At 42.4% G+C, this 26,260-nt stretch overlaps 3 protein-coding genes across 5 annotated transcripts in view; 1 reads left to right on the top strand and 2 right to left on the bottom strand.

Annotated features, from left to right (window-relative positions):
- Positions 1 to 4,184: 4,184 nt before the first annotated feature.
- Positions 4,185 to 6,292, top strand: LOC123162631 (probable flavin-containing monooxygenase 1). The gene is made up of 5 exons (XM_044580399.1): positions 4,185 to 4,640; positions 4,737 to 4,974; positions 5,210 to 5,385; positions 5,506 to 5,858; positions 5,941 to 6,292. Exons 1-5 carry the CDS (start codon positions 4,188 to 4,190, stop codon positions 6,290 to 6,292), a joined length of 1,572 nt encoding a protein of 523 aa, XP_044436334.1. The 5' UTR covers positions 4,185 to 4,187.
- A 2,196-nt stretch (positions 6,293 to 8,488) lies between these two features.
- LOC123158723 (uncharacterized) lies at positions 8,489 to 18,078 on the bottom strand. Its single transcript, XM_044576609.1, has 10 exons — positions 17,866 to 18,078; positions 17,650 to 17,748; positions 16,347 to 16,503; positions 16,197 to 16,269; positions 14,483 to 14,613; positions 12,659 to 12,712; positions 12,168 to 12,187; positions 9,798 to 9,908; positions 9,612 to 9,679; positions 8,489 to 8,814 (listed from the first exon to the last, which is right to left on the bottom strand). The coding sequence occupies exons 1-10, from the start codon at positions 18,076 to 18,078 to the stop codon at positions 8,787 to 8,789; spliced, it is 954 nt and encodes a 317-aa protein (XP_044432544.1). The 3' UTR covers positions 8,489 to 8,786.
- A 4,159-nt stretch (positions 18,079 to 22,237) lies between these two features.
- Positions 22,238 to 26,260, bottom strand: part of LOC123156479 (uncharacterized) — a 5,450-nt gene continuing 1,427 nt past the window's right edge. Inside the window, exons 2-6 of one of the 3 annotated variants that reach the window (XM_044574607.1) lie at positions 25,105 to 25,168; positions 24,080 to 24,163; positions 23,367 to 23,565; positions 23,174 to 23,262; positions 22,238 to 22,546 (exon numbers count right to left, since the gene is read on the bottom strand). In XM_044574607.1, coding sequence (XP_044430542.1) covers positions 23,525 to 23,565; positions 24,080 to 24,163; positions 25,105 to 25,168 — 189 coding nt within the window. In that variant the 3' untranslated portion in view covers positions 22,238 to 22,546; positions 23,174 to 23,262; positions 23,367 to 23,524. The remainder of the gene's footprint in view (positions 22,547 to 23,173; positions 23,263 to 23,366; positions 23,566 to 24,079; positions 24,164 to 25,104; positions 25,169 to 26,260) is intronic. The other 2 variants (XM_044574608.1, XM_044574606.1) reach the window with 2 other exon arrangements.

Raw genomic sequence — 26,260 nt, 5'->3', positions numbered from 1 at the left:
ATGTGGCCTGAAGAGAAGGGTGGAACTTTTCTCATTGTAGACAATTCATGGTGTGTGCGAAGGGTTGATATCGCAAACTTAAGAACGGAAGTGGAAAAATTCCCCGGCGGCATAGGTTTGGAAGCCATGCCTGTGAACGTGGACTGGCCCGTTTTGTTCTTGTCTCTGCTCGGTTAACTACGACTGCATAGATGTAAGTGTTATGAGTAAATTGCATGTTTATTTAGGTCTTATTAGTTTCCCAAGTATTTATGATCCAAAGAAATTTGGTTATTATGGTTTTATGAAAATATTGACATCATATATGTAGGCTTGTTGCTATATTAATATAGGGGGACGAAAGCCTATTTCGAGGATATATATAGGCTTCAATTTTACCTTAATATGCGTTATATTTGGGCATGTAATATAACATGCTCTATATCTCATTACGTTTTCCGTTTCATAAAAATAAAATATCTCACTACACTTTTTTGCTTAAAAGAATTGATGGCATGATCAATTTTCACCTTATATAGTTTCCTACTTCTAATTATACGTGTCCTACTTTTTAAGAGAACGTTTAAAGTGCTTCCGTGATCATCAATACGTGCATGTCACTAGTACTAGTAGTAATGGGTGCAATACACCAGCACGCTCTCTCATTGGTATTATAATGTTACTAATGACAGGCTCAATGTACAATGAGAAGCCACCCGTGCATGACGCTAGGCATAGTAGTCACGCCTGCCTTGCCGCCCGAGACCGTCACATCGGCTTCCAGCCTCTGGAAGCGGAGCAGCAAGATCTTCGACGCCACTATCCTTGGCAGCCTCGCGGGCCTCGTTGTTCTCCTCCCACAAGGGACGGAACCAGGAATTGACCCCCCCTGCTCATTAAGGTGTCTTAGGGCATCTCCAACGCCAGCCCCTGAAATGTTGAAATACGTCTGGATCCCTTTTGTCATCTAACGAAAACCTAGATAAATCTATTTAGCAGTCCGGATGTATGAATTACAGTTTTCAAGAGACAAATGTGGGGGAGCTTTGCGGGAATCCGGCACATGCACGGTTGATAGGGATGGCAGTTTTGCCCATAGGTATGGGTACCCACGGGTACCCTACCTGAAAACAATGGTATGGGCAAGACATTGAGAGATTTTATACCCATGTGTAATGGGTATCCATACCCACAAAATATATGGGTAGGATATTGCGCCCATGGGCAACCCAATGAATACCCCGAGAAAGTTAATAAATGAAAATAACTCATATGAGATGTGGGGTCATCATCCAACTCCTATGGCCCACCCTAGTCTCGATTCCTTAAATCGGGCATAGCTCAAAGGCCCATAATCACTCGCCACTCCTCATATGTTCCGTTGAAAAGATGAAATCTTGACTCTTGGCTATCAAACTCCTGTTCAACTCTCGAACCAGCGATCGCCCATTCCCACCACCACCTCCCATTGTACCAGGCTTCCACCAACCGCCGCTCATACTCCCTTGATGCCTCCAAGAGGCCACCCACCGTGGCAACCGATGTCAGTGCTATATTACTCGCCCATGATCACTTGAATTTTAAACTCATTTCTCTACTTTTTAAAAATTTAAATGCTATATATTATACCCACTAGATACCCATTTGGTATAGGATACCGGATGGGCATGGGCATGGGTATTGAAATGGGTGGGCATAGAAAGCTTCTATGGGTATGGGTTTCGGCAGAAGGATGTTGTACCCGCCCATACCCTACCCATTGCCATCCCTCGGTCCCACTCTTCTCTCGCTTCCCCCCAATGCCAGATAAGGCTGCAGATTGCCAGACGGGAGCTTGGGTGGGCGGAGGGGAGTGGAGTGGAGTGAAGTGGCTAGGGTTTGGTCCGATGCAGAAGGGGGAAAATATCTGTGGGGTCGGGTGGGCCAGCGGCGGCTGGGGTCGACGTGGTGGACGCGTCCGGGCACACCCGTATCCGCCCCATATTTGGGATGGATATGAGGGACCCCGGTCAGCCCAAGTGTTTGAGGCCCGATTCAGGCGCTCGTCTGGGTTGCATTTTCGTGAGCGATCAGTGACTGGGACGTCCGCCCAGGTGTTTGAGACGGTTTTCGGCACCGGGCTGTAGATGCTCTAAAGGTCATGGAAAATACTACATGCTTGTTGGGGATACACATAACAGGTAGGCCCACGAAGGGTCGAAATATCATGAAGCATGGGGTCCACACATCATATGGGTTCAGATAAATCTCATACAGTGTACTATTCACTCGGACATATCAACGTATCGTCCACTCTGAAGAAGGTTAACCACTCTGACGTATGGCTCACTCGGAAGACAGTCAACCACTCAGTCGTATGGCTCACTCGAATATGCGAAGACCAAACAATCGACAAGGCAGTCGAAGCATCATTCTCATAGTGGAGGTTTCGTAGTGGGCTGACATTATGACATTCATGCCCCTCTTTGTAACATAGGAGGTGAGGGGGTGGCGCACTCTATATAAGCCACCCCCACCACTAGACTAAGGGGCTCTTCTCTGATTCCTCCCCCTGGCTCTCTCCCTCGCCATTAGTCTCAGGACTAAGCTCAGTCATGGGATTTGTTCCTCTCTCTCACACACACATTGTAATCTCTGGATACATACTCAGATAAAACAAAACCTCTCCGGAGCACGAGACGTAGGGTTGTTATCTCCACCGCGAGAGGCCCGGACTCGCTAAAATCACCGCGTCACCCATATGCATCTCGATATATCATGCTCCTTTACCCTATCCCTTATAATTGTCGAAATCGTTCCCACGACAGAAGAAGGATCTATGGACGGCGTCTAGTTTTTTGTTAATCTTCTGATGGATTCTAAAGACGGACATGAAGTGGGTAACAAGGGCGTCGAGAGAAGAGGAAATGAGAGTGAGACGAGCGCCGCAGGAAAGATGCTTTGCGGCCCATCCAGAGAGGTACTTTAGAAAGCGTTGGATGATAGGTTCAAAAGCGGAGGACGAGAGGCGCTGCAGGTAATGGATGTAGCAGTAGCGTGTGTCTTTGGCAGGCGTTGCAACTACCGCTCCACCCGGCCTGTACCATAGGGCCCACTTATCAGCAACGCGTGGTATGCACACCGGCGCTACTACTAATATGTATATGTAGTGTGGGGCTGTGTGCCGCGCTACTACTACTTAACAATAGTGTGGGGCTCTTACCCCATGCTATTGCTTAGCATGTACCTGTAAGGTATTTCCTAGTAGTGTCTCCTTCTAACATAGGTGTTACAGTGCCGGGTCGTCTGAACCTTGGCCAACTCTTCTTCCTGGCATGCACAAAAGGTATAGAAAGAGTGATCTCTCTAAGCCTTTGCCTTCGCGCAAATGAGAATATGTGTTTGCTTTCCACACAACGCAATTTCTCGACTGTTTGCTGCATTGTCCCTGTCCGCTACATTGCCGTGCCCATCACTACATCAACAACACGTGTCGAGTATGAGTCGAGCCTACGCCGGTCCGCATTTTGTAACGTTGTTCCACTACAACCAAAAAATACACGGATGTTGGAAATTATACTAAGTATTTAGAATGCAACCTCCTGCTAAATTTTGGAATCAAAACACTACAATGTAAATGCTCCAATAATATGAAGATATCTTTACTGTATAAGTTTGGTGGTCTACATTGTTGTCCGGTTTCATGGCTGTGTGGCGTGATTTGTCTAGTGGGGGCACCAAGCTAAGCGTGCAAGGAGAAGTTACGTAGAAATAGTGCCCGTGGGACACACGAGTAGGATTACTGTACCAGAAGACTGGCCGGTGACTTCCTTTGCAAATACACGAGTTTAATTGAGCAGCCACCCAGTCTTCTCAGCCGTCGACCAAAGATATTATTTTTTGTGGTTAAGTAACCACTTGTGCTGGTATCCATGAAGCTGGTCCAGATTTCATCCGGAACAATACTCCAGCCAAACATCCGTCAATGTCATGTGAGTGTCGTGGCATTCCTTAAACGTGGAGAAAATTTTGGCTCCATGTCGCCACATGAATGCGCCGAGCACAACGACGGCGACGGATACAGTAGCAGCAGTTGAATAATCTTTAATTCATATTTTTCTTGTTTAGATTTGGAACGGACAATTCTACCTTGCTCTCTCTCTCTCTCTCTCTCATCGCCCAGCAGCTATATATACACACAAATCGGCGGATCGATGGATAACACAAGCATGGGCATGGGCATGGAGAACAAGAGCGTGGCCATCATCGGCGCTGGCGTGAGTGGGCTGGCGGCGTGCAAGCACCTGCTGGAGCGCGGGTGCCGGCCGGTGGTATTCGAGGCGGACACCGTCGTTGGCGGCGTGTGGGCGCACACCCCGGACTGCACCAGGCTCCAGACCGAGCGGACCATGTACCAGTACACGGACTTCCCGTGGCCGGATTCCGTCACGGAGGAGTTCCCGAACAACCGCCAGGTCGCCGCCTACCTCAATGCCTACGCGCGCCGCTTCGGGGTGCTCGAATGCATCCGATTCGGGCACCGCGTTGCCGGGATGGAGTACGTCGGTGTCGCCGAGGAGGAGGTGGCGGCGTGGGACGAGTGGGCTGGCTGCGCTGACGCATTTGGCTCTGGCAACGGCAAGTGGCGCCTCACGGTGGCCGACGCCCAGGGTCAGGTGCAGGTAAAGACTAAAGAACTAGCACTGCTAGAAATTTCGCTCCTAGTTAAAAAATTTCACATACGGGATTGTTCGTAAACTTTCATTTCCTTTCTCCAGGTACACACGGCAGACTTTGTGATTCTTTGTATTGGAAGGTTCAGCAATGTTCCCAACATACCTAAATTGCCTCCTGGAAAAGGCCCGGAAGCATTTGATGGAAAAGTGATCCACTCCATGGACTATTCCAAAATGGGTAGTCAGAAAGCTAAGGAGATGGTCAAGGGCAAGCGTGTGACTGTTATTGGCTATGGACACTCGGCCCTTGACATCGCTAATGAATGTGCAAGCTTGAACGGTACAAATGTGCAATGCTTCATTTTGAACAAAACTTCATTTTGCTCACACAAAGGACAATATATCATATTTAGAGTGTGTTCACCGAAGCATTAGTATATCCATTTTTGTTCATCATTCCAATTAAGAAATTTATGTGCCTTGTCTATAATGCTTATATGGTATTCATTTTATAGTTTGCGGCATAAAAAATGAAACCTCACTAATATAATATGTGCATGACTTATATTTTTTAGGTACTGAGAAACCATGCACAATGGTTGTCCGAACCAAGCAATGGGTCTTACCGGACTTCTATGCTTGGGGTATCGACATATCAAAATTATATCTAACTCGGTTCGGTGAACTCCTTATTCATAAGCCTGGCGAAGGCCTCTTCCTTAGCTTGTTAGCTACCATCTTGACTCCATTGGTACGGCAACATTTTGCCTTTATTTATACAAGTTACAACCTTAATATTATTTAAAGTGTAAATGTTTGTATTTTTAGACTTAACACCTAACAAGTCTATCCTCGTTTTGTGTATGAGTAGAAGTTGATGTTTTCAAAGTTCGCCGAGAGCTACTACTCCATTACAATGAAGAAGCATGACATGGTTCCCGACCATAGTTTTTTTGAGGGGATGGTGGGATGCTGGGTTGAACTTGCACCCAAGGATCATTACAAGAATCTAGAGGAAGGCAGCATCTTGGTTGAGAAGTCAAAGACCTTCAGCTTTTGCAAAGAAGGTGTGCTAGTTAAAGGTGAATCTACGTTGGTAAAGAGTGACATAGTTATCTTCGGAACAGGATTCAATGGCGACCAAAATATCAAGAGCATGTTCACATCGAAATACTTCCAGAGTATTTTGAGTGGCTCAACATCCATGACTCTATCACTGTACAGGTCATCACCGATTTTCATTATTTTATTTACTTCAAGTATCTCTGAAAAGTTTCTAATTTATTTGGTATACATTTTCTCACAGGGATTGTGTACATCCCAACATTCCACAACTCGCAGTCATCGGATATTCAGAGAGCTATGCAAATCTCCACACCTCAGAACTACGGGCCAAGTGGCTAGCACATTTCATGGATGGTGGATTTAGGTTACCGAGTATTAAAACAATGCATAGGGATGTCCTAGAATGGGAGAAGTTCATGAAGCGGTACTCTCATGGCGGATTCCATGCATTCTGCATTGGACTTTTGAATAACTGGTACAAAGATAACCTATGTCGGGACATGGGATGCAACCCAAGAAGGAAGAATGGAATTTTTGCTGAGTTATTTGAGGTCTATGGTCCAAGTGATTATATTGATCTTCACCCTAAGTAAGGGTAGATCTTAACTAATTATTCCCTTGTATGGGTTTAATTACTAGTCTATGCTTGTTCCAATATGTATCTGCTTCTCGAATACTATATTACCTGCTGGCTTATTATTTATCACAATTCAATAAAACGTGTTGTCATTCACCGTTCCCTATGTGAAATGACTCTATTGATATTCGTATATAGACTAGCAACTTCATACAGTAGCAGTAACAACATACATCTAAAAAGATCCCTTCATTACAACTAAAACCATCAAAAGCAATTATTTTTGAGTACCTTTAGGTGGAGGATGTTAACAACCACATGTCCGACATGCCACAATTAAAATAATGTCGATAATAAACATCATTATAACATATATGAAAGCCTTTTTATTGACTCACAATTAAAACAAAAAATAGACCGCGGCCTAACTTCTTATTAATAAAAAATAATGCCGCATCAAGAGAATATAAACATTGTGAACAAACACTTGACCTTTTTAAGATAATGATGCATACAACAAAAAGCTAACACACACATCTATTTATCTATTTATATATAAAAAGTGCTTTATGGGGTGTCCAGAAAAAAGAGAATTAGTCTAGAAAACCTCATAATAATTAGAAACATCCGGCCATCAATTTAAACCCATCAGGCAAGCACAACCAATGGATTAAAAGATCAAAAATATTACCCACCAATGCCCTTAATAAGTTATCTTTGCCACGCAAAAAAGAGAGAGAGAGACAGCTCCACCTAAGCGCACGTACGTATCTTTACCTGGGGAGGAGAAATAGGACACTCACGCCCTCCCATCAAGAAAAGGAAAAAAAAAGTAAGCCATAGACTTGTCATCCCTAGACTTCTCATCCTAAAAGTAAAACGCCTAAAAAAGCTGAAAAAATAAATAAATCTGACGTGGTGTATTGTGCCTTGCATCCATGCATCTTACTCCCTCCGTTCCTAAAAAAGCAAAACGCCTAAAAAAAAAGAAAAAAAACTAGATCCGACATGGTGTATTGTGCCCTGCATGGACGCACGTTTAAATAAAATATTAGATAAAATAAATACTCATGTGGTGTTGTACGCATAGGATAGATATATCACGTTTGTCTTAAAAAAGATCTCATATGGTGCATTCTACCTTCATGTATGCATCATTTTTCTAAAATAAACATATAAGATAGATCCCACGTGGTGCATAAAAAATTGTACGTATCCTTTTTTTTCTTTTTTTTGGGAGAATTCATGTAGACTTTCCGATGGGTATAAGTTTATTTGACAAGTGCAACCTACGAGCTATTCAACTATCACTACTGACCAACTCACCTAGATCTTGATCCCGACTGACCAACTCACCCAAAAAGATTGTTGAAGCGCATGCTTGGACGCTTGGTGTTTCCGTTGACAGGTCACTATTGTTGTTTTGTCTCTTCTATAAAGTTGGAGCTGACATGTGTCGTCTAGACATATGGAGGCTGCAAAACGGCACAGATAGCGAAGCATGGCTTCTCGTTAGGGTGGTCGAGCTAAAACCACCGAAAGGAGAGTGGAAAACCCGTTGTAGGTCAGGGGAGAGAAGCGGCACATTGCTCATCGTAGACGAGTTTGAGTGCGTGCACGGGATCAATATCGAAACTGGAACAGTAGAGGAGGAGCAATTTCGGAGCGGCCTGTCCATGTGGGCCGTGCCTATGGAGGTAGATTGGCCGGCATTATTTGTGTCTCAGCTAGGTTAAATTGCAGTAGGCAAGAACAGCTGCTATATATGCTCCAATATATAAAAGCATGTGCCTTCATAGGCATATACGCACTAGGTTTGAATCTGAATCTTGTGATGTATGATGCGCGCACACTAGTAATTGAAGCTTTGAGAGTATATGCACACTATTTTTTTTGGTGTGTTATCTACTGTATCTGCTTTTCTTCAGGTGGTTGGTTTGCTAATTTTAATCTGCTTGTTATCTAATTTTAGACTAACACCTAACAAGTCTAACATTTTCCGAAAGGCAAAAAAAAAACTGAAATTAAAATACTTTTTAATTTTCAAACATTTTCTGAAAATAAGTGAACAAACATCGAAGTACTAATATTTTTCGGAATTCGGAACAAATGTTAAAATTAATTTCTGTTTACATCCTCACAAATTACAAAATCTTGCAGCCAAGACCCTAACATTTTGCATCCGACACCCTAAACGTTTTCTTTCCTTACAAAGAAGGACAAAATTTCGACAAGTCGTGGGAATTTCGACCAGAAATTTTGGCAGCATAACGCGTTGAATAAATGCATGCACAACCCTAGCTCAAATTCTCATTTAAAAGACCATCTCTCCCCAGAGAGATCAGCAGCAGCAGCAACCAGTGGCAGCGGAGCATTAGCGCGCTCTCCTCTCTCTCATTTTTCACATCCCAAAAGTCTTCCAACAATGTATTGGCCGGTGCTTTGCCAGCAAGTTAAACATGAACTGCATCAGCCAACACATGTCTTTAATTCCGCTTACAGGAACAACATCAGCCACCGAACCCTGAACAAATCCACCTGGACACACAACAACTCAGGAGTAAGAGCCACCGCGAGGATGAGATTGCCGGAGGAACAAATACTTCAAGGAGAAGTCGACACCACCGCCACACCAACCACACCCGGAGACACCAAGCTCGCTGCTAGTTAAGCAACACGAGATGCATGCACGTCTTGCATTTTATATTTCACATCGTCTTGTTCTTCACTCATTTTAGTTGATAACCAAATTTCATTTTGGCATTAACATATCTTAGTGATTTGCTCATGAACAATGCCGAATGTTATGTTTTGCACTACCTACCTAGCTTGTATTTTAGTAGCTTATTCTGAAATTCATTAGCTCATGATTCACTAGTAAGTAGATTTCCTATTATCTGCTCCATCAATGTACCATTGGTCATGATTCACTAGTAAGTAGATTTCCTATTATCTGCTCCATCAATGTACCATAGGTTAGTGAGAACTGAACTAGACCGAGAATTACAAGGGGCAGTATACGTATGAGGTTGTCTGCTAGGGTTCTATAGCATGTAAGTGTGCATAAAAAACGAACAGGAATAATACAGACATATATAGCATAGACCTACAAGTTATATTTGTTTGTACTTGATGAATTGGACTGTATGTACAATGGCAAACCAAACACAAACCATTGTTTGTTAGTATCTCTGAAACCGTTCTTGCAGTTAATTAGCAATAAAGCAGAATTCAGAGACACGCTATGTGTGCTTACTCTCAATGTGCACCTTGCTGCTATATAGAAAATGTTCAAAACTTCTACATCATTCTACGTTTGAAGGGAATAGTGTTACCTTGGAATTGGATTTGCCAGCTGGCTCGTATGGGTTGTGTAGCTCGATACAGTCCAGATTGAGATCCACTAGAGCAGAGCAACACATTAATTAATTCATCATAAGAGAAAAGGACGACAAAACAAAATGAAAGGAAGCATCCAACCAACAGATGCCGATGCATGTACAGTTTGGTTTTCCACTAACCTTTGCTTCTATACTGTGGTTTAGTAATATGATGACTGGTGCCCAGGTGTGCTCTTGTCTGTGCCTCCATGTCAAATAGATGCATCGCCAGGTCCAAAAGAAAGAAAAAACGCATCAGAGTCTAAGCACCAAGGTTGATTTCCTTAAAGAAGCAAGTTAGATGAAGAAGGTAGTGCATGATCTTACATACATAGATAGAGTGGACGAGTGAGGTAGGCATGGCCAGGGTGCCCAAGACAGACGGCTCATACGAACGAGCACCACATGTGTTGCATCGGGCATGGACGCATCCGATCAGAGACGAGCGCGGGGTGTTGGATCTAAGGAAAAAGGAGGAGCAAACAAAGCAAGGCGGTATATATAAGAGAGGAGAGGCCGGCGCCCTCATATCATGGGGAGCAGCGAGCCGGCAAGGAACATGGGCAGCCGTGGGATGGGTGGTCGATCCGCGTGAGGCATGAGGATCGAATGGAAGAAGGCAGGCTGGATCGAGGGGGGAGGGAATAATGGATGCGTTGGTTTGGGAGAGGATTAAATCCAATTCCTTGAAAAGTGGGTTTCCATCGGTTAAGTTTCCTTGGAAGGTGGAAGGAGATCTGTTGATTTTTCCTCCATCCTAGTAATTAATAGGTACGCACTAACTGCTAGCGTCTTTTAAGGGAGTCCAAATCATAACTAAAAAAAAACAGCCGCTCAGTCTAACGAAATATGATAAGATACTATCTATACGTGTGTTAGCTGGCTTCCTCGGGTGATATCTATCGTATCTATACTAGCTAGCTATCATGTCCTCTTCTTGCACAACTTACGTAACTGCTCTGCTTGCTAGTACGCATTTGCATGTACAAGACTAGCTAAAATGTCAAATGGCATCCGCATTTGCATGGAGTACAAGACTAGCTATCAGTGTGGCTGTTAGACGACCAATGGTCATGGACGTTTTTTTTTGCTTGCTGTCAACACCAAAATCCATGAAAATATTTGCTGTGTCTTCTTTCTTTGGCCATTTTGGCATTCAATTTTATATTTGTTTTTGGTTCAAGTAGATGTTTTGGACGCATGTTCAACTAGATGTTCACGGCAAAAGCCTACCAACAGAGATATGCCATGCCATGCCATGTCCATAGGAGAAATAAGGCATAAATTGTTGCTTGTGTGTGCACTCAGTCAGGATACGAGGCGTGATGATGTACTAGCTAGCTAGCTAGTTATTAGGCAGACAAGGGAACAAATTAAACAAAACACTAAATAAATACAATGACATATACCTCACCTCGAGCATGGACCAACTCCAAATGACCGGTCCACAACACCGCCAGAAACCACATCACCTACATTGCATATCATGAGGGGCTGATTTAGATAGGCCTCCATGATACATCTATCTATCAATATTCCTTCCTACAAGACAAGTCAAGACATCTGCTCCCTCTGTAAAGAAATATAAGAGCATTTAGATCACTAAAATAGTGACCTAAACGCTCTTATATTTCTTTACAAAGGGAGTACATTGCAAACTTTTTATTGGTGAACAAAAATTCATAAGCCAAGGCAGACAACAATCATAAAATGCATGCTTGCACAAACTACCATTATGTAAATCACTCAGCTTGAAACTTCTCGGCAACTCACAGACAGAGAGATAGATAGATTGGCATGGCACACAATTCCCGGTTTCATTTCGGAGAGACTCGTGGAAAAAAATATGCAGAAATTTACACTTCATATATCACTCTCTCTCTCCATCGAGAAAAGAGAACATCAACAAGAGCTGAGAATTCGACAAGGTACTTCATCGACTCAATACCTACCAGCCGACAAGTAAGCCACCAACAAGAAAACAATTATCATAGGGCATATCTATCTACTAGGACTTCAATATCACCAGGCATCATCAATCTGCACTTCAGCAGCAACCACCAGCCAACAAAGAAAAGCACAAGCTGCACATCCGGCTCCTCTTGCCACTTTACCTAATGCTTTCCACATCTCGGCTCTCAGGGGACATGTCTTCTCTCTTCAATGCCTTGACACTTTTGTGGGCAATGACATCTTCATCGTCGATCTCCATGGCACCAAACTCGGGCATCTAATGCACAACAAGAGTCTCAATTTTTTAGCAAATAAAAAATCTAGTAAACAAGCTGCTTAGTCAAACCATGTTGGGATTAGCTGCACACAGGATTAGCTCAAGTATGCCACACTTCTTATCAGCAGCACAAACCACTAACACTTGGTAAAACATCTAGTAGAGAATATCTATCTCTTTTTCCAGGCCTATCAAACAAGAGCATGGCCAAGGAGTAGCATAACCATCAACATGTAGTTATTATACCATGCCAATTCAGGAAAATAGACCCAGAAAGTAACATCATCTGAAAGTAAACAAGCTATATACCCACAACAAGTAAATTACTCTAGTTCTTATCAAAATTACTCCATAGCAATTAACTAAACCAGGCCAATCTCTAAACCGCGTAAACTTCCACAGTAGCAAGTTCTATTTGCAATTCGAACCATGATATGACAAATCAACTCAATGGCCAGCATCTCATCCACAAGCAGATTAGGACAATGGCATGATAAAACACCAAAAATAGCTACACTACAGTAAGAACTATGAAGATGATGGCCAAGTGCACAACATGAAACTAGCCCCAGCTAAAAAAACGTCACACCAATCATCAACAAAAAACACTTGTGGTGGCCGGAGGACCACCAGCATAGTAAGGAAGCATGGCCACATACATAACCAAGGCCTCAATCATTCGGTCGATGATTCGCACTAGTGCCAACCATGGCTATCGAGCAGGACAATCTCAGGACACAAGCGAGAGAGAGGGAGGAGACCAGGAACTCACCAAAGAGGGTTTCAAGTGCATCATCCTCGAGGAGCAACGTCAGAGAGCCACTCCCTGCATGCAGAAATTACACTCTGTCAATTCATAAATCAAGACAAGTTGCTGTTACAAAAAGTTCAAAGCGTGCATGTTTTGGTTCGACATGATAACATGGACCTCCACAACACTAAGCATGTCATCTCGAAAAGGGAATCCTAGGAAATATTTTAAAAAGAACCATGCAGGTGCAGATTTACTTGTTTCCGCAAGAAGCCAAAACAATACCATTATTAAGAGACCAATGTAAAGTGGTTAAAACACGCGTCAAAGCAAACAATACATGAATTGCCAACAAGCTGGCGCCTCTGGAACAATCAACAGATGAATGGCTTTGCGAAAGGTGTAGCTACCATAAGCAACTCTAACATGGAAGTACCACTACCAATGATTTTTAGGTGCTAATTATTGTCCTTGCATGAGTCTATACATCAAGCAGGCTACAATTAACATAATGTGCCTTGTGACCAAGTCCTAGAAAAACCCACATGTTGCTCTTGACCAAGTACATGTAGGCTAGCACTTCATATAACAAACAGTCTACATCAAGTATAATATGAATTTAACGACGGATAAAAGCAGTAGTTTAGATTTCAGAATAAAAGCACCAACAAAAGTCAGATAAGCAAAAGCATTGGATCATTGAAGATGTCCATCTCTGATCAAGTGTTGGTGTTGAGCCAGATAAGCAATCTCCAGATCATTTTAAAATCATATGGAATCCAATCACATCATCAACTAAGGCCCTGTTTGGAGCAGAGCGCGTGGAGCACCTTTTCAGCCACTCCCCAAATTAGAACTAGATGTTGCTCCGCTCCGGCGTGGAGTTGGAGAGCGGAGAGAGTCCGAACAGGCTCTAAGATAGTGAACCCAAACACATCAAAATCAGCAGCTACGAGAGGTACATTGAATAGGAAACTACGAGGCAAAAGCACACAAAATGGCCCTTGCACCTCAATTGCAAGACTGATTCATCACCATTAACAGAGAGAATCACATGAATTATACTTTATATTAGTATATCAGGAAGATACATGCATAACAACAGAATAAGAGAGATGGAGAATAGGACCCCCTTTCTTTTTTACAGTAACTAACTATCTCTGATACTCTGCTAACCTCCCCCTCTCTTTCTAAATTATAATATTTCTTTAAAACACTTATTAACAGGACATGTCAAGGTAAGGCGATCCAGATAATTCAACAAAGATGTCTTATGATGCAACTAAACAACCCTACAGCCATCAAAATCAAACTAACAGGTTAGAGTCAAGACACAATTTCATTACTCCTCTCTTGAGAAAAACAAAATCCTAGAAATTACCTCTTCTCTACAAATACAACAACAATCACATGCTTTATATTTTTTCAAGCATAAAATAGACAAGAGATAGTAGGGGTGGACATCTCGAATATTATATGGCTATAATGAGGACTTTGAATAAAACACACTCTGGCAGACGATTTTGTCAACCTGAGACATTCGTGCCTGGTGATAATTTGTGGACTCATTTTGCTCAAGTTGCTTACTAGACTGAAATAAATGAGCATATGCAAGTTTCTAAATACCATCAAAAGAAGCTTGAGAAAACAATTTTGAAGTGTCTGGATCCTGAAAGCTGGGGTAGCCCAAAAAATACCCATGTGCGCGGCTTGGCTTCGTAATATAATAAAATTACAAGGTTTTATCTTTCAGAAACAAAAGGCACAATGTGACAACGTATTCATGATCAGACAACGGTTGGGAGGACATAATGTAACTGGAGCAAGCAGAACAAGAAAACTGACTAGTTGAAGTAACTGGCAACAACCCAGCCACGACATGAACTGAAGACCACAGCCTAGCAAGATAGTAGCATGTTTGTGCCTCGTCGAGTAGCTTCAATCCTAGTCCATCACTAGAAAACTGACTCCAGCTCCTATGTGTAATTAGATTAACATGTTAGAATGAAGCCCACCTTTCTAATCAATCCTCTTTTGAGAAAAACAAAATCCTCCATATTTCTTCTCTACAAATATAACAAAAAGCACATGCTTTATATTTTCTGAAGCATATATAAAGTACACTAGAGACAATAGGGGTGGACCTCTCACATTTTACATGACTATCGTAAGGACTTTACTTTTCTGCATGGAAAAGGGTGTCCATTTGACATTGATTAGCTCTAACAGAAAATCAAGTTCTACTCTAGTTTATTGCCACCAAGCATTACAATGGAATAAGAGATATTAGAGAATAGAACCCCCTTTCTTTTTTACAATAACTAACTATCTCATGCTCTTCAGACCTTCCCTCTTTTCCTATCTTATATTTATACTTTATGTGAAGACACGACATTCCAGATGATCACAACTTGTTCAGGTGTATTTCAATTCTATAAAAATGTCTTATGATGCATCTAAACAACCCTACAGCCATCAAAATTAGATTAATAGCCAAGCCCATGATTGCATTTATTCCTTTCTTGAGAAAAACAAATCCTCCATATTGCCTCTTCTCTACAAATATAACAACCAACAAATGCTTTATATTTTTTGAAGCATAAAATAGACTAGAGACACTAGGGGTGGACATCTTGTATTTTATATGACCAGAATAAGGACTTCAATTTTCTCCACGAAAAGGTTCTCTATTTTTTCCATTTGACATTGATTATTACCGACAGAAAGTCAAAAATCTACTCTAGTGTTTGACCGACAAGCATTATAAATTTATGACAGAATAGAGCAATAAGAGAAACATGACCCACTTTCTTTTTTACAATAACTATCTCTTGCTGTCCAACCTCCCCTCTCTTTCTATCTTCTATTTATATTTTAAAATCACTTATTAATAAGACATGTACCTATTGAGAAGCTTCACTAAACATACCAACCATACATGTGAAGAGAAGGCAATCCAGATTAAGGGGAGATCAGATCGAAACATGTACATTCATGTGTATTTCAAGTCTTCAACAACTATGTCTTATCCTGCTGCTGTTGTGGTCTCTTTCTACATGCTCGTCTTGCCCATCACCGTTGCACCCAACAGTTTCACCAGGATAGCGCATAGTGAGGCTCATGGTGGTTCCTATTATTACTTGCCCGTTGCCCTCCTACTCCTCCAGCATGGATATCTATGCCATCCTCACCATCAAGTCAGGTCCATGGGGGTGAACAAAGAATGAGATTAACGGCCAGTTAACAAGGTAACAGAATAATGATAGGGAGCAACACATAAGGGGGGCAAGATCAATTATACTGGCTATTCCATGTTTGTAAAACAGACCAACACATGATTTGCGTTTTCCAAACCATAAAATAGAATAGAGACAGTAAGGGGTGGACATCACATATTTATATTTTCACAGAAGTCTTGCACATACAAGAACCCTAGTAGGAATTAGTGGTAGACAAAGTCAGAGTTAATTTAGCATGTGAGGGCTAAATCCACTAAAAGAAATTGAAAACTGAAACCCCTACATGAACCATGGAGCAGCGGACGGAAGCAGTGGCTTACCATAACCTGTGTTTGAGTGTGAAGAAGAATTCCACATGCACACCACACGCTGGGTCTTTCGTGCACCTGCGTACTTGAGGAAACTACATCAGGGAATCACAATCACAAAGACTAGCAAATCGAAATGAGAGAGGAGAAATGGGGCGATACCATGACGAATTGTTGGCCATAGGTCAGAGCTCCATGGATGGCAGCGGTGATGGGGTAAGAGCTCGATGGATGTGGCGTCCCAAGAAGAAGCAGTCCTCGAACCTCCTTTCCCGACGCGTGATTCTGGATAAGGAGCCGACCATTGGTGCCATGCAACCTAAGTTCTCCTTCTCCCCTCCCTCTCCTAGTGCTCACGCTGCCTCGCTTGGCTAACTCCAACTGCTGCTCAAGCTGGGATCTGCTTTCACAAATAAGCCGCATTGGTGTGAGAGTTGAGAAAAGTGATAAGCCAATTAGGTACCGCAGAAGGCAATGCGATACGGAACTAGTAGCTAGCAGCTCAACACAAGCAAATGGTAGTACTACTCGATCATGGTCAACTATATGAATACTTGTGCATACGATTAGCCAATTAGATAACTTGAATAATGATGCAAATAAGAAGCAATTTATACCATACGTGAGTTTTTCTTGCACCTAGATTGAAGCGATTCAAAGTAAAAGTGGAACATCGTACCAGGCACATTACTAGGTTTGCATCCCGAAATTTACCATGTAGAAAAGATGTGTCTTCTATCAAGTACATAACTGCTAACACCTGTATTTATCAAGAACAATTTTTTAGGTTAGTTGTGCACATAGGAACCGTAGTAGGAATCACCGATAAAGAAAATCAGGGGTAATTTAGCAATTAAGGGCTAAATACACTAAAACCCTACAGAACTGAAACATGTACTTTTTATTCAGAGCTGGCCTTTTTAGGTGAAAAAAATCATTGGAAAACTGAAACTCATACTAGAACAGTGGAGCAGACTAGACCAGGGAGGGAACTGGTGGCTTACCAGACTGCCGGAGTGGAAGAAGAATCTTCCCGCGCACTCCACACACAGCCGGCTCTGTTGTGCACCTACGTGTGTGAGGGAACCGCATCAGGGAATCACAAATCAAAACCGCAAAAGGGAACCATGACCAGCACACGAAGAATCACAAGATACATATATCACTGACATTAATTGGCTACTGACTAAAAAAACACAAAAAATAATCAGTTATAAAGCATATGGCCCAAACAAATTAGCATGCGAATATCAGCCTTCACATATGTACAACAGAGGCTTTGATGTGTCAAGTACCCTTGACACATCAAATGTTGCAAACACTTTAATGTGAATCTCATCCTTCTATCACCAGGTAAAACTGAAACATGTTTCTCTGATTTAGATCTGCATTTTTTAGGTGATAGAAACATGAAAAGACATTGCAGGTATAGGGAGAAAAGCAGAGGATAGAACCGGTGTCATACCATCTTGCTGGATTGGAAGAAGAACGGGGGCACCGGAGCAGAAGCCAAGTGGCGTCGGACTGGAAGGAATCCCCACAGTGGCTCTATGTCTGAACCTACCTGTGCGAGGAAAACACATAAGGGAATGACAGACAAAAACCGCATCAGGAAAGCACCAAGCCTAGCAATTTAAAATGAGAGAGAAGGGAGAGAGAGGGAGGACAAGTGGGGCGAGACCTTGAGTTCTTGGCCATGGGTCAGAGCTCCATGGATGACAGCGGCGGTAGGGTCGGAGCTCCCTGGATGCGGCATCCTGAGAAGAAGCAGTCCTTGTGCCTCCTCTCCTACCACGTGGTTCTGGAGGAGGAGCCAACCGCCAGGGTCGACCCACGCCACCTCCTCGTGGTCCTTCTCTGTCTCCATCAGGTCCCCATCAGCGCGTCCGTCCATGGACAATTTCGATCCCCTCCCTGACCAGATAGCAATTAGTATAGTGCTCAAAAGTAAATGAAATCAAATCAGGCTTAGATGCATCCTTCTAGAACTAGAAGCAGGACTACAATAGTAACTGCCTGGCACAACTTATTTCAAACTCTTTTAAGCTACCTACCTGAATGGTACCCACAAACAAAGAGGCCATCTTCATGACATATATAGTCTAATGGAGGCACTTTTGTGTTCAAAATAAAATAAAATCTCTAAACAATATAATAGACATTAATTTTGATCCAAGCACGGCTGGATGATAGTCTTCTAACAACATTTCCTATTTAAAATATGCCAGGAGTAATTAGAATCAAATCTCAGTACATACACCTCTAATCTGGATTACTAATGTGTGGTCAAACAATCCGAATCTAATACCCATAACTATATTTAGTCGAAACAATGTGAATCCAAACAATCTGGCCAATTAACGTGTACAGAACAATGTGAATCCAAGAGCAGGCTAATCTGAATCCAAGCAGAGTCAAACATTGATGAACCCGTCCTCATGTATACGAGAGGAGGAAGAATTGCAAATCCCAGGGCTGGATGTGATGAAGAAACAGAACATACAGATTAAGATATTAGATGAACTCAAGAAAATGGGTACCTTTGCTTTGCTTGAGGGCCGGCCATGAAGATGAAGGGGTCTCCTCTTGGTGTTGATGAAGCGCGCCATGACGAGTCCCTGTGATGAACCCATCCATCAGAGAAGCGGTTGCCGACGCAGGGAGATAGGTCAGTCAAAGCAGCGATGCATAGGGTACGTAGCCTGCGGTTCTCGGCCCCATCGTCGGAGACAAGCTACATTTGCAATCCTGTAGGTATGTCGAAACACACGAATGATTAAATTTGTCCTACGCAACACATCACATTAATTTTGAATTAACTATAATAATAATGCCTTGATGTACATTAAAAATGCTATCAAGTTTCAGCTCCAGGTCAAGTTTATGTGATTGTAAAGTTAAAATCAAGCTCCACTTTTTATAGACTGAGATTGGTTTAAGTTCACCTAGGATTTTATTAGCTCATGAAAGAACGATAGCAGTGAAAGTATTACGATACTAACGGTAACAAGAACAATAGTATGTCCAGACTCTTTCTTTCATCAAACTTGACTTTAAACTGCAGAAGCATTCTTTTGTATAGTTGATGCTTTGGGATCTTATAAGGAAGCTACATCATTTCTCTAAAATGTACTTCATATAGGTTAGGATTCCTTCTCTTCACGAGGGCCAAAAAACAGAGTTGTTGACACATGTTGTCCTAGAGAAAAAAGAGCGCTGAAAAGAAAAAACAGGATGCATCATGCATACATTTAGTTGAAAGACTTTGCTTCATTTGGTACTTTAGCAGAATAGTTGCGTGTATTAGTTTGTCGATTTACAATACCTCTCCTGCATTTACCATGGCCAAGAGACCACTTTATGAGAGCCACGACACAGGTAAGGGTGTTGGTGACCCGGTCATAGGCGGGGAACAGGGCAGCGTCTCCCCAGGAGCCGTCTGGGAGCTTGTTATCGAGAATCGACCAGAGCGTGGTGGGAAACTTGAGGCTGTCACCGTCATCAAGACGTGGAACAAGAGCGACCGACGTGGTGTCGTATCCCAAGACGCTGATCCTGCCATCATCGACCGCAACATCATCCTCACTTGGTCGACCAGTAGCTGCTCGAACTCTGTCTTGGGAATCACACAGTAGTGGTCGAGTTCACATGGTTCCTCGGTCCGTTCTAGAATCTATATATCATTTCTGAAAGGTTTGGTTGCAACCCTGCAGATATGTCAAAACACACGAATGATTAAATGTATCCAGCGTAAGACATCACATACATTTTGAATTAACATGCATGTTATCAAATTTTAGCTCGAGGTCCAGTTTACGTGATTGTAAAAATTAAAATCTAGCTCCACTTTATACCGAATGAGCTTGAGTTAAGTTCACCTGGGATTTTATTAGCTAAAGAAAGAATGATGGCAGTGACAATATTATAGTATTGATAGTAACAAGAAAAATAGTATGTCAAGAGACAATCTTTCATCAAACTTAACTTTAAACAGCAGAAGCATTCTTTTTGCACAAAACAACAGACAGCAGGAAGAGGATATGGCCGGATGAGATTAGTTACTAAATTAGTAATGTATAGAATACTCGCCGAGTGCTAGCTAACAGTAGATAATGACGCTAAAATTGAGCGATGGAGAGAAGATAAGCATAAAAGAAACGCAATGCCACCGGGGTCCAAGCCCAAGTCAAGGCAATGTTACCTTTAGCACTAGAACCACTGGTCGCCTTCGCAATCTCTGGAGAGCAACACGTGCGTCAGCGGTTTCCACAAAGGGCATCATCTCCTTTGCCATGGAAACAGGATAGACCTGATTGTTCAAAGACAAAGCGATCAAAATCAATCTCACGACAAGTGTCTATGTCAGTTTCGTTTCAAATTCAACACAACATGACCGACAAGTTCTACAGTGGAGAGGGCGAAACGATCGCAAGCAGCAGGCAACACAACTTGCACGTGTGAATGATATATAGGAACTCATGCTGTCGTGCCCACACACATGACCGGCACACAAAGAATGGCAAGATGCATATCTCGATAACATTGCTTGGCTACTGACTAAATCATTAAACACAAAAACAGTTATACGGTATTGGGCTGAAATGAATTATCATGTGATTCTCATCCTTGAAGTATGTACAAAAGAGGCATCTTCTATCAAGTAAATAGCTGCTCCTGACACTTGTATGTATCAACAACAATTTTCTACAGAAATTGTGCACATACAAGAACCCTATCGATAAGCCAATTTGTTATTGCAACAAGCGATGGGATACAGAACTAGTAGCGAGCAGCTCAATGCAAGCAAACTGTAGTATTACTCGATCGTGGTCAATTATCAAATTACATATATGTGTGATTAGCCAGTTATATGAATAACGATGCAAACGGTAAGTGTGAGTTTTTCTTGCACCTGGGCAAAGCCACCAGGCACATTACTAAATTTGCGTCGCAATTGATTCTCTGTCAATAACACTCCTTGGCTGCTGACTAAAACAAAATTTGGTTATCATGTGATTGTCATCCTAGACATATGTATAAGAGACATCATCTATCAAGTAAATAGCTGCTGGCACTTTTATGTATAAAGAACAAATTTTTACAGAAGTTGTGCACATACAAGAACCCTAGTAGGAATCACCGATAGACAAAATCAGAGCCAATTTAGACTTGAGGGTTAAATCCTCTAAAACCCTACAAAACGTAAACATGTTCTTCTTTATTCAGAGCTGACATTTTGAGATGATAAAAAAATCATTAAAAAACTTTAAGTCCTACTAGATCAGTGAAGCAGAGTAGGTTAGGGAGGGGGCTTACCAGATTTCCACAGTGGAAGAAGAATCCAACCTGCGCACACCAAACACAACTGGCTCTGTCGTGCACCTGCGTGTGTGAGGGAACCGCGTCAGGGAATACAAATAGAAATCGCATGAGGGAACCATGACCGGCACACGGAGATTCGCAAGATACATATATATCAGTAACACTGATTGGCCTTGACTAAATCATAAAACACACAGAAAAATCAGTTGTATACAGCATAAGGCCCAAACAAATTATCATGTGAATCTCATCCTTCACATATGTACAACAAGGGTTTGATGTGTCACCCTTGACACATCAAAAGTGGCGAAGACTTTGATGCAAATCTCATCCTTCTATCATCAAGTAAATAGCTGCAAACAATTTGATGCGTCAAGAACAGTTTTCTACAAAATTTGGCACATACAAGAACCCTTGTATGAATCACTGATATAGACAAGATCAGAGCTAATTTAGCAATTGAGAGCCTATAAAACTGAAAGCTTACAAAACTCAAACATGTTTCTCTGATGCCTTTTTTAGGTGATAGAAACAAGAAAAGACATTGACAGTACAGTAGAGCAGAGCAGAGGAGGGAACCGGTGGATCACCACTTGCTGAAGTGGAAGAAGAATGGGGGCACCGGAGGAGAAACCAGGAGACGTCGTAGTGGAAGGAATCCCCACGGTGGCTCTGTGTCGCACCAACGTGTGCGAGGAAAACACTTCCAAGGAATGAAAAAAAAACCGCATCAGGGAAGCACCAATCCTAGCAATTTGAAATGAGAGAGAGAGAGAGAGAGAGAGAGGAGAGGTGGGGCGAGACCTTGAGCTGTTGGCCATGGGCCAGAGCTCCATGTATGGCAGTGGCAATGGGGTCGGAGCTCCATGGATGCGGCGTCCCAAGAAGAAAAAGTCCTCTAACCTCCTTTCCCGCCGCGTGGTTCTGGAGAAGGAGCCGACCGTAGGTGCCCTGCCTCCTTCTCCTTCTCCTGCTCGCTCTCCTCATGCTCACGCTGCCTTAATTGGCTAACATGCTCCAACTGCTGCTATGGCTGGGATCTGCTATCACAATTAAGCCGCATTAGTGTGAGAGTTGAGAAAAGCGATAAGGCCAATTAGTTATAGCAAAAGGCAATCTGATATGGAACTAGTAGCTAGCAAGTCAACGAAAGCAAACATTGTTACTACTCGATCATGGTCAACTATACAAAATACTTGTACGTACGATTAGCCAATTAGATAACTTGAATAATGATGCAAATGAGCAGCAATTTATATGGTAAGTGTGAGTTTTTCTTGCACCTGGACAAAGCAACAGTAACACATTACCAAGTTTGCAACTGAATTGAATCTCTATCAATAACATCATCTATCGAGTAAAAGAGACATTGTCGGACATGCCCTATTTTATACAGTGTTTTAGTGGATTCTCATCCTTGACATATGTATAAAAGAGACAACATCTATCAAATAAAAAGATGCTGGCACTTTTATGTACAAAGAACATTTTTTTACAGAAGTTATGCACATACAGCAAGAACCCTAGTTGGAATCACTGACAGGCAAAGTCAGAGCTAAATCCAATAAAACCCTACAAAACTGAAACATGTTTTGCTTTATTCAGCGCTGCCTTTTTTGTTCAGGTGATAGAAAAATGATTCAAAAACTGAAACTCCGACTACGTACAAAAGTGGAGTAGAGTAGAGCAGGGAGGTAACCACTACCAGTGGCTTTACCAGATTGCCGGATTGGAAGACGAATCCCACTACTGCTCACTGTCGTGTGTCAGGCCGCGTCAGGGAATCACAAATTGAAACCACATCGGGGAACCATGACGAGCAAATCATAGAGAGAGAGACAGAGAGAGACAGAGAGAGACCTTGAACAAGAGCGACCGACGCGGTGTCGTATGCCAAGGCGCTGATCTTGCCATCATCGACCGTAACATCATCCTCACTTGGTAGAACAGTAGCTACTCAAACCCTGGCTCGGGAATCACATAGTAGTCATCAAGTTCACTTGGTTCCTCGGTCCGTTCTAGAATCTAAATATCATTTCTGAAAGGTTCGCTTGCAACCCTGCAGGTACGTCAAAACACACGAATGATTAAATGTATTCAGCATAAGACATCACATTCATTTTGAATTGACAAGAATAATAAGCCTCGATGTGTATAACATGCTATCACATTTTAGCTACAGGTCTAGTTTACGTGATTGTAAAAACTAAAATGAAGCTCCACTTTATACAGAATGAGGTTGGGTTAATTTCGCCTGAGATTTTATTAGCTGATGAAAGAACGATGGCAATGATAGTATTAATACTGATGGTAACAAGAAAAATAGTATGTCTAGAGTCTTTCTTTCATCAGACTTGAATTTAAAGTACAAAAGCATTCCTTTTGCACAAAAACAGACAACAGAAAGAGGACATGGTCAGCTGAGATTAATTAGTAAATTAGTAATGTATACAATACTTGCCTGGTGCAAGCTAATAGTAGATAATGACGCTAAAATTGAGCGACGGAGAGAAGAAAAGCATAAAACAAACACAATGCCACCGGGATCCAACTCCAAGTCAGGGCAACAATACCTTTAACACTAGATAAGTTGGTGGCCAGAGCAATCTGGAGGTCCACAGGGGCAGCATCTCCTTTGCCACAGAAACGGGATGGACCTAATTGTTCAAAGAGAAAGCGATCAGAATCAACCTCACGACAAGTGTCTATGTCGGTTCTGTTTGAAATTCATCATAGCATGACCGACAATGTCTACAATGGACAGGATGAAATGGTTGCGAGCAGCAGGCAACACAATTCGTGTGTGTGAATGATGGACATGAACTCTTGCAGTTGTGCCCACAGACATGACCGGCACACAAAGAATCACAAGATACATTTCTCGATAACATTGCTTGGCTAAATCATAAAGCAAACCAAAATAAAAAACATTTATACAGTATAAGGCCGAAAAGAACTATCATGTGATTCTCATCCTTGGAGTATGTACAGAACAAGCATTTTCTATCAAGTAAATAGTTGCTAACACTTGTATGTATCAAGAACATTTTTTTACAGAAGTTGTGAACATTCAAGAACCGTTACGATAAGCCAATTCATTACTGCAACAGGCGATGCGATACGGAGCTAGTAGCTAGCAGCTCAAGGCAAGCAAATTCTAGTACTACTCGATCGTGGTCAACTATCAAATTATGTGCGATGAGCCGATTAGATAACTTGAATAACGATGCAAATGAGCAGTATTCTATATGTTAAGTGTGAGTTTATACAGGGTTTTAGTGGATTCTCATCCTTGACATATCTATAAAAGAGACATCATCTATCATGTAAATAGCTGCTGGCACTTTTATGTATAAAGAACAAATTTTTACATAAGTTAAGCACATACAAGAAACCTATATAGTTGGAATCACTGATAGACAAAGCCAGAGCTAATTTAGCACTCGAGGACTAAATCCACTAAAACCCTACAAAACTGAAACATATCCTTACTTATTCAGAGCTGACTTTTTTAGCTGACAAAAAAAGCATTGAAAAAATGAAACTCCTACCAGAATAGTGCAGCAGAGTAGAGCTGGGAGGTAACCAGTGGATTTACCAGATTGCTGGGGTGGAAGAAGAATCCCCCGCGCACACCACACACAGCTGGCTCTGTCGTGCACCTGCGTGTGTGAAGGAACAACGTCAGGGAATCACAAAACAAAACCGCATCAGGGAACCACGTCACACGGAGAATCGCAAGATACATATATTGTTCAACACAGCCGTTTAGACACGGCATGCGCAATCTGGAGAGCGACGCCCGTGCCGGCCGTTTAGACAAGGGCAGCATCTCCTTTGGCGCGGAAACGGGATGGACCTTATTGTTCAAAGAGAAAGCGGTCAGGATCAATCTCACAACAAGTGTCTATGTCAATTTCATATCACATTCAACATAGCATGACCGACATATGTCTGCAGTGGACATGGCGAAACAATCGCGAGCAGAAAGCATCACAATCTGCAGGTGTAAATGATAGACAAGAACTCGTGCAGCTATGCCGGCCCGTCAGACATAACCGGCAGCGCACAAAGAATCACAAGATTATTACATATCAAAGTAACATTTCTTGGCTGCTAGCTGGACTAAATGATAGATAAAACACAAAAGATTCAGTGCGAATCTCACTTGAAAATTGTTGAGCAGAGGCATCTTGTATCAAATATAAATAGGCATGTCTCAAGAACATTTTTTTTACTGAATTTGTGCACGTACAGGAACCCTACCTAGTAGGAATCACCGATACACAAAGTCAGAGCTAATTTAGTAGCTAGCACTTGCTGAGGGCTAATAACACCACTGGAAGCCTACAAAACGGAAACATGTTGTTCGTATCATATCAGAGCTGACTTTTTTAGGTGATAAAAACAAACAATGCAAATCTGAAACTCCTGCAAGAAGAGTGGAGCAGAGCAGGGCAGAGAATCACGGATCGAAACCGCATCAGGGCAAGCAAATCGAAAGGACAGAGAGGAGGGCGAGACCTTGAGGAGCTGTGTGTCGGCCATGGATGGATGGCAGCGGCGGTTCTTCCCGGCATCCGCAAGATCCCCATCAGCGCGTCCGGCCATGGAGGATTCCGATCTCCTTCCCATCCACGGCGAGACACCGCGGCTGCCGGGAACGCCATGGCCGCGTCTGCTGGATGTGGGGCCTGGGTAGGGAGAGGGCAAGGGCAGCGGCGGGGAGAGGCTGCCGGTGGGCGCGGCCGTGT

This window comes from Triticum aestivum, chromosome 7B, assembly GCF_018294505.1.
Source record: "Triticum aestivum cultivar Chinese Spring chromosome 7B, IWGSC CS RefSeq v2.1, whole genome shotgun sequence".
NCBI lineage: Eukaryota > Viridiplantae > Streptophyta > Magnoliopsida > Poales > Poaceae > Triticum > Triticum aestivum.
This window is presented reverse-complemented; position numbering and strand designations above follow the sequence as displayed.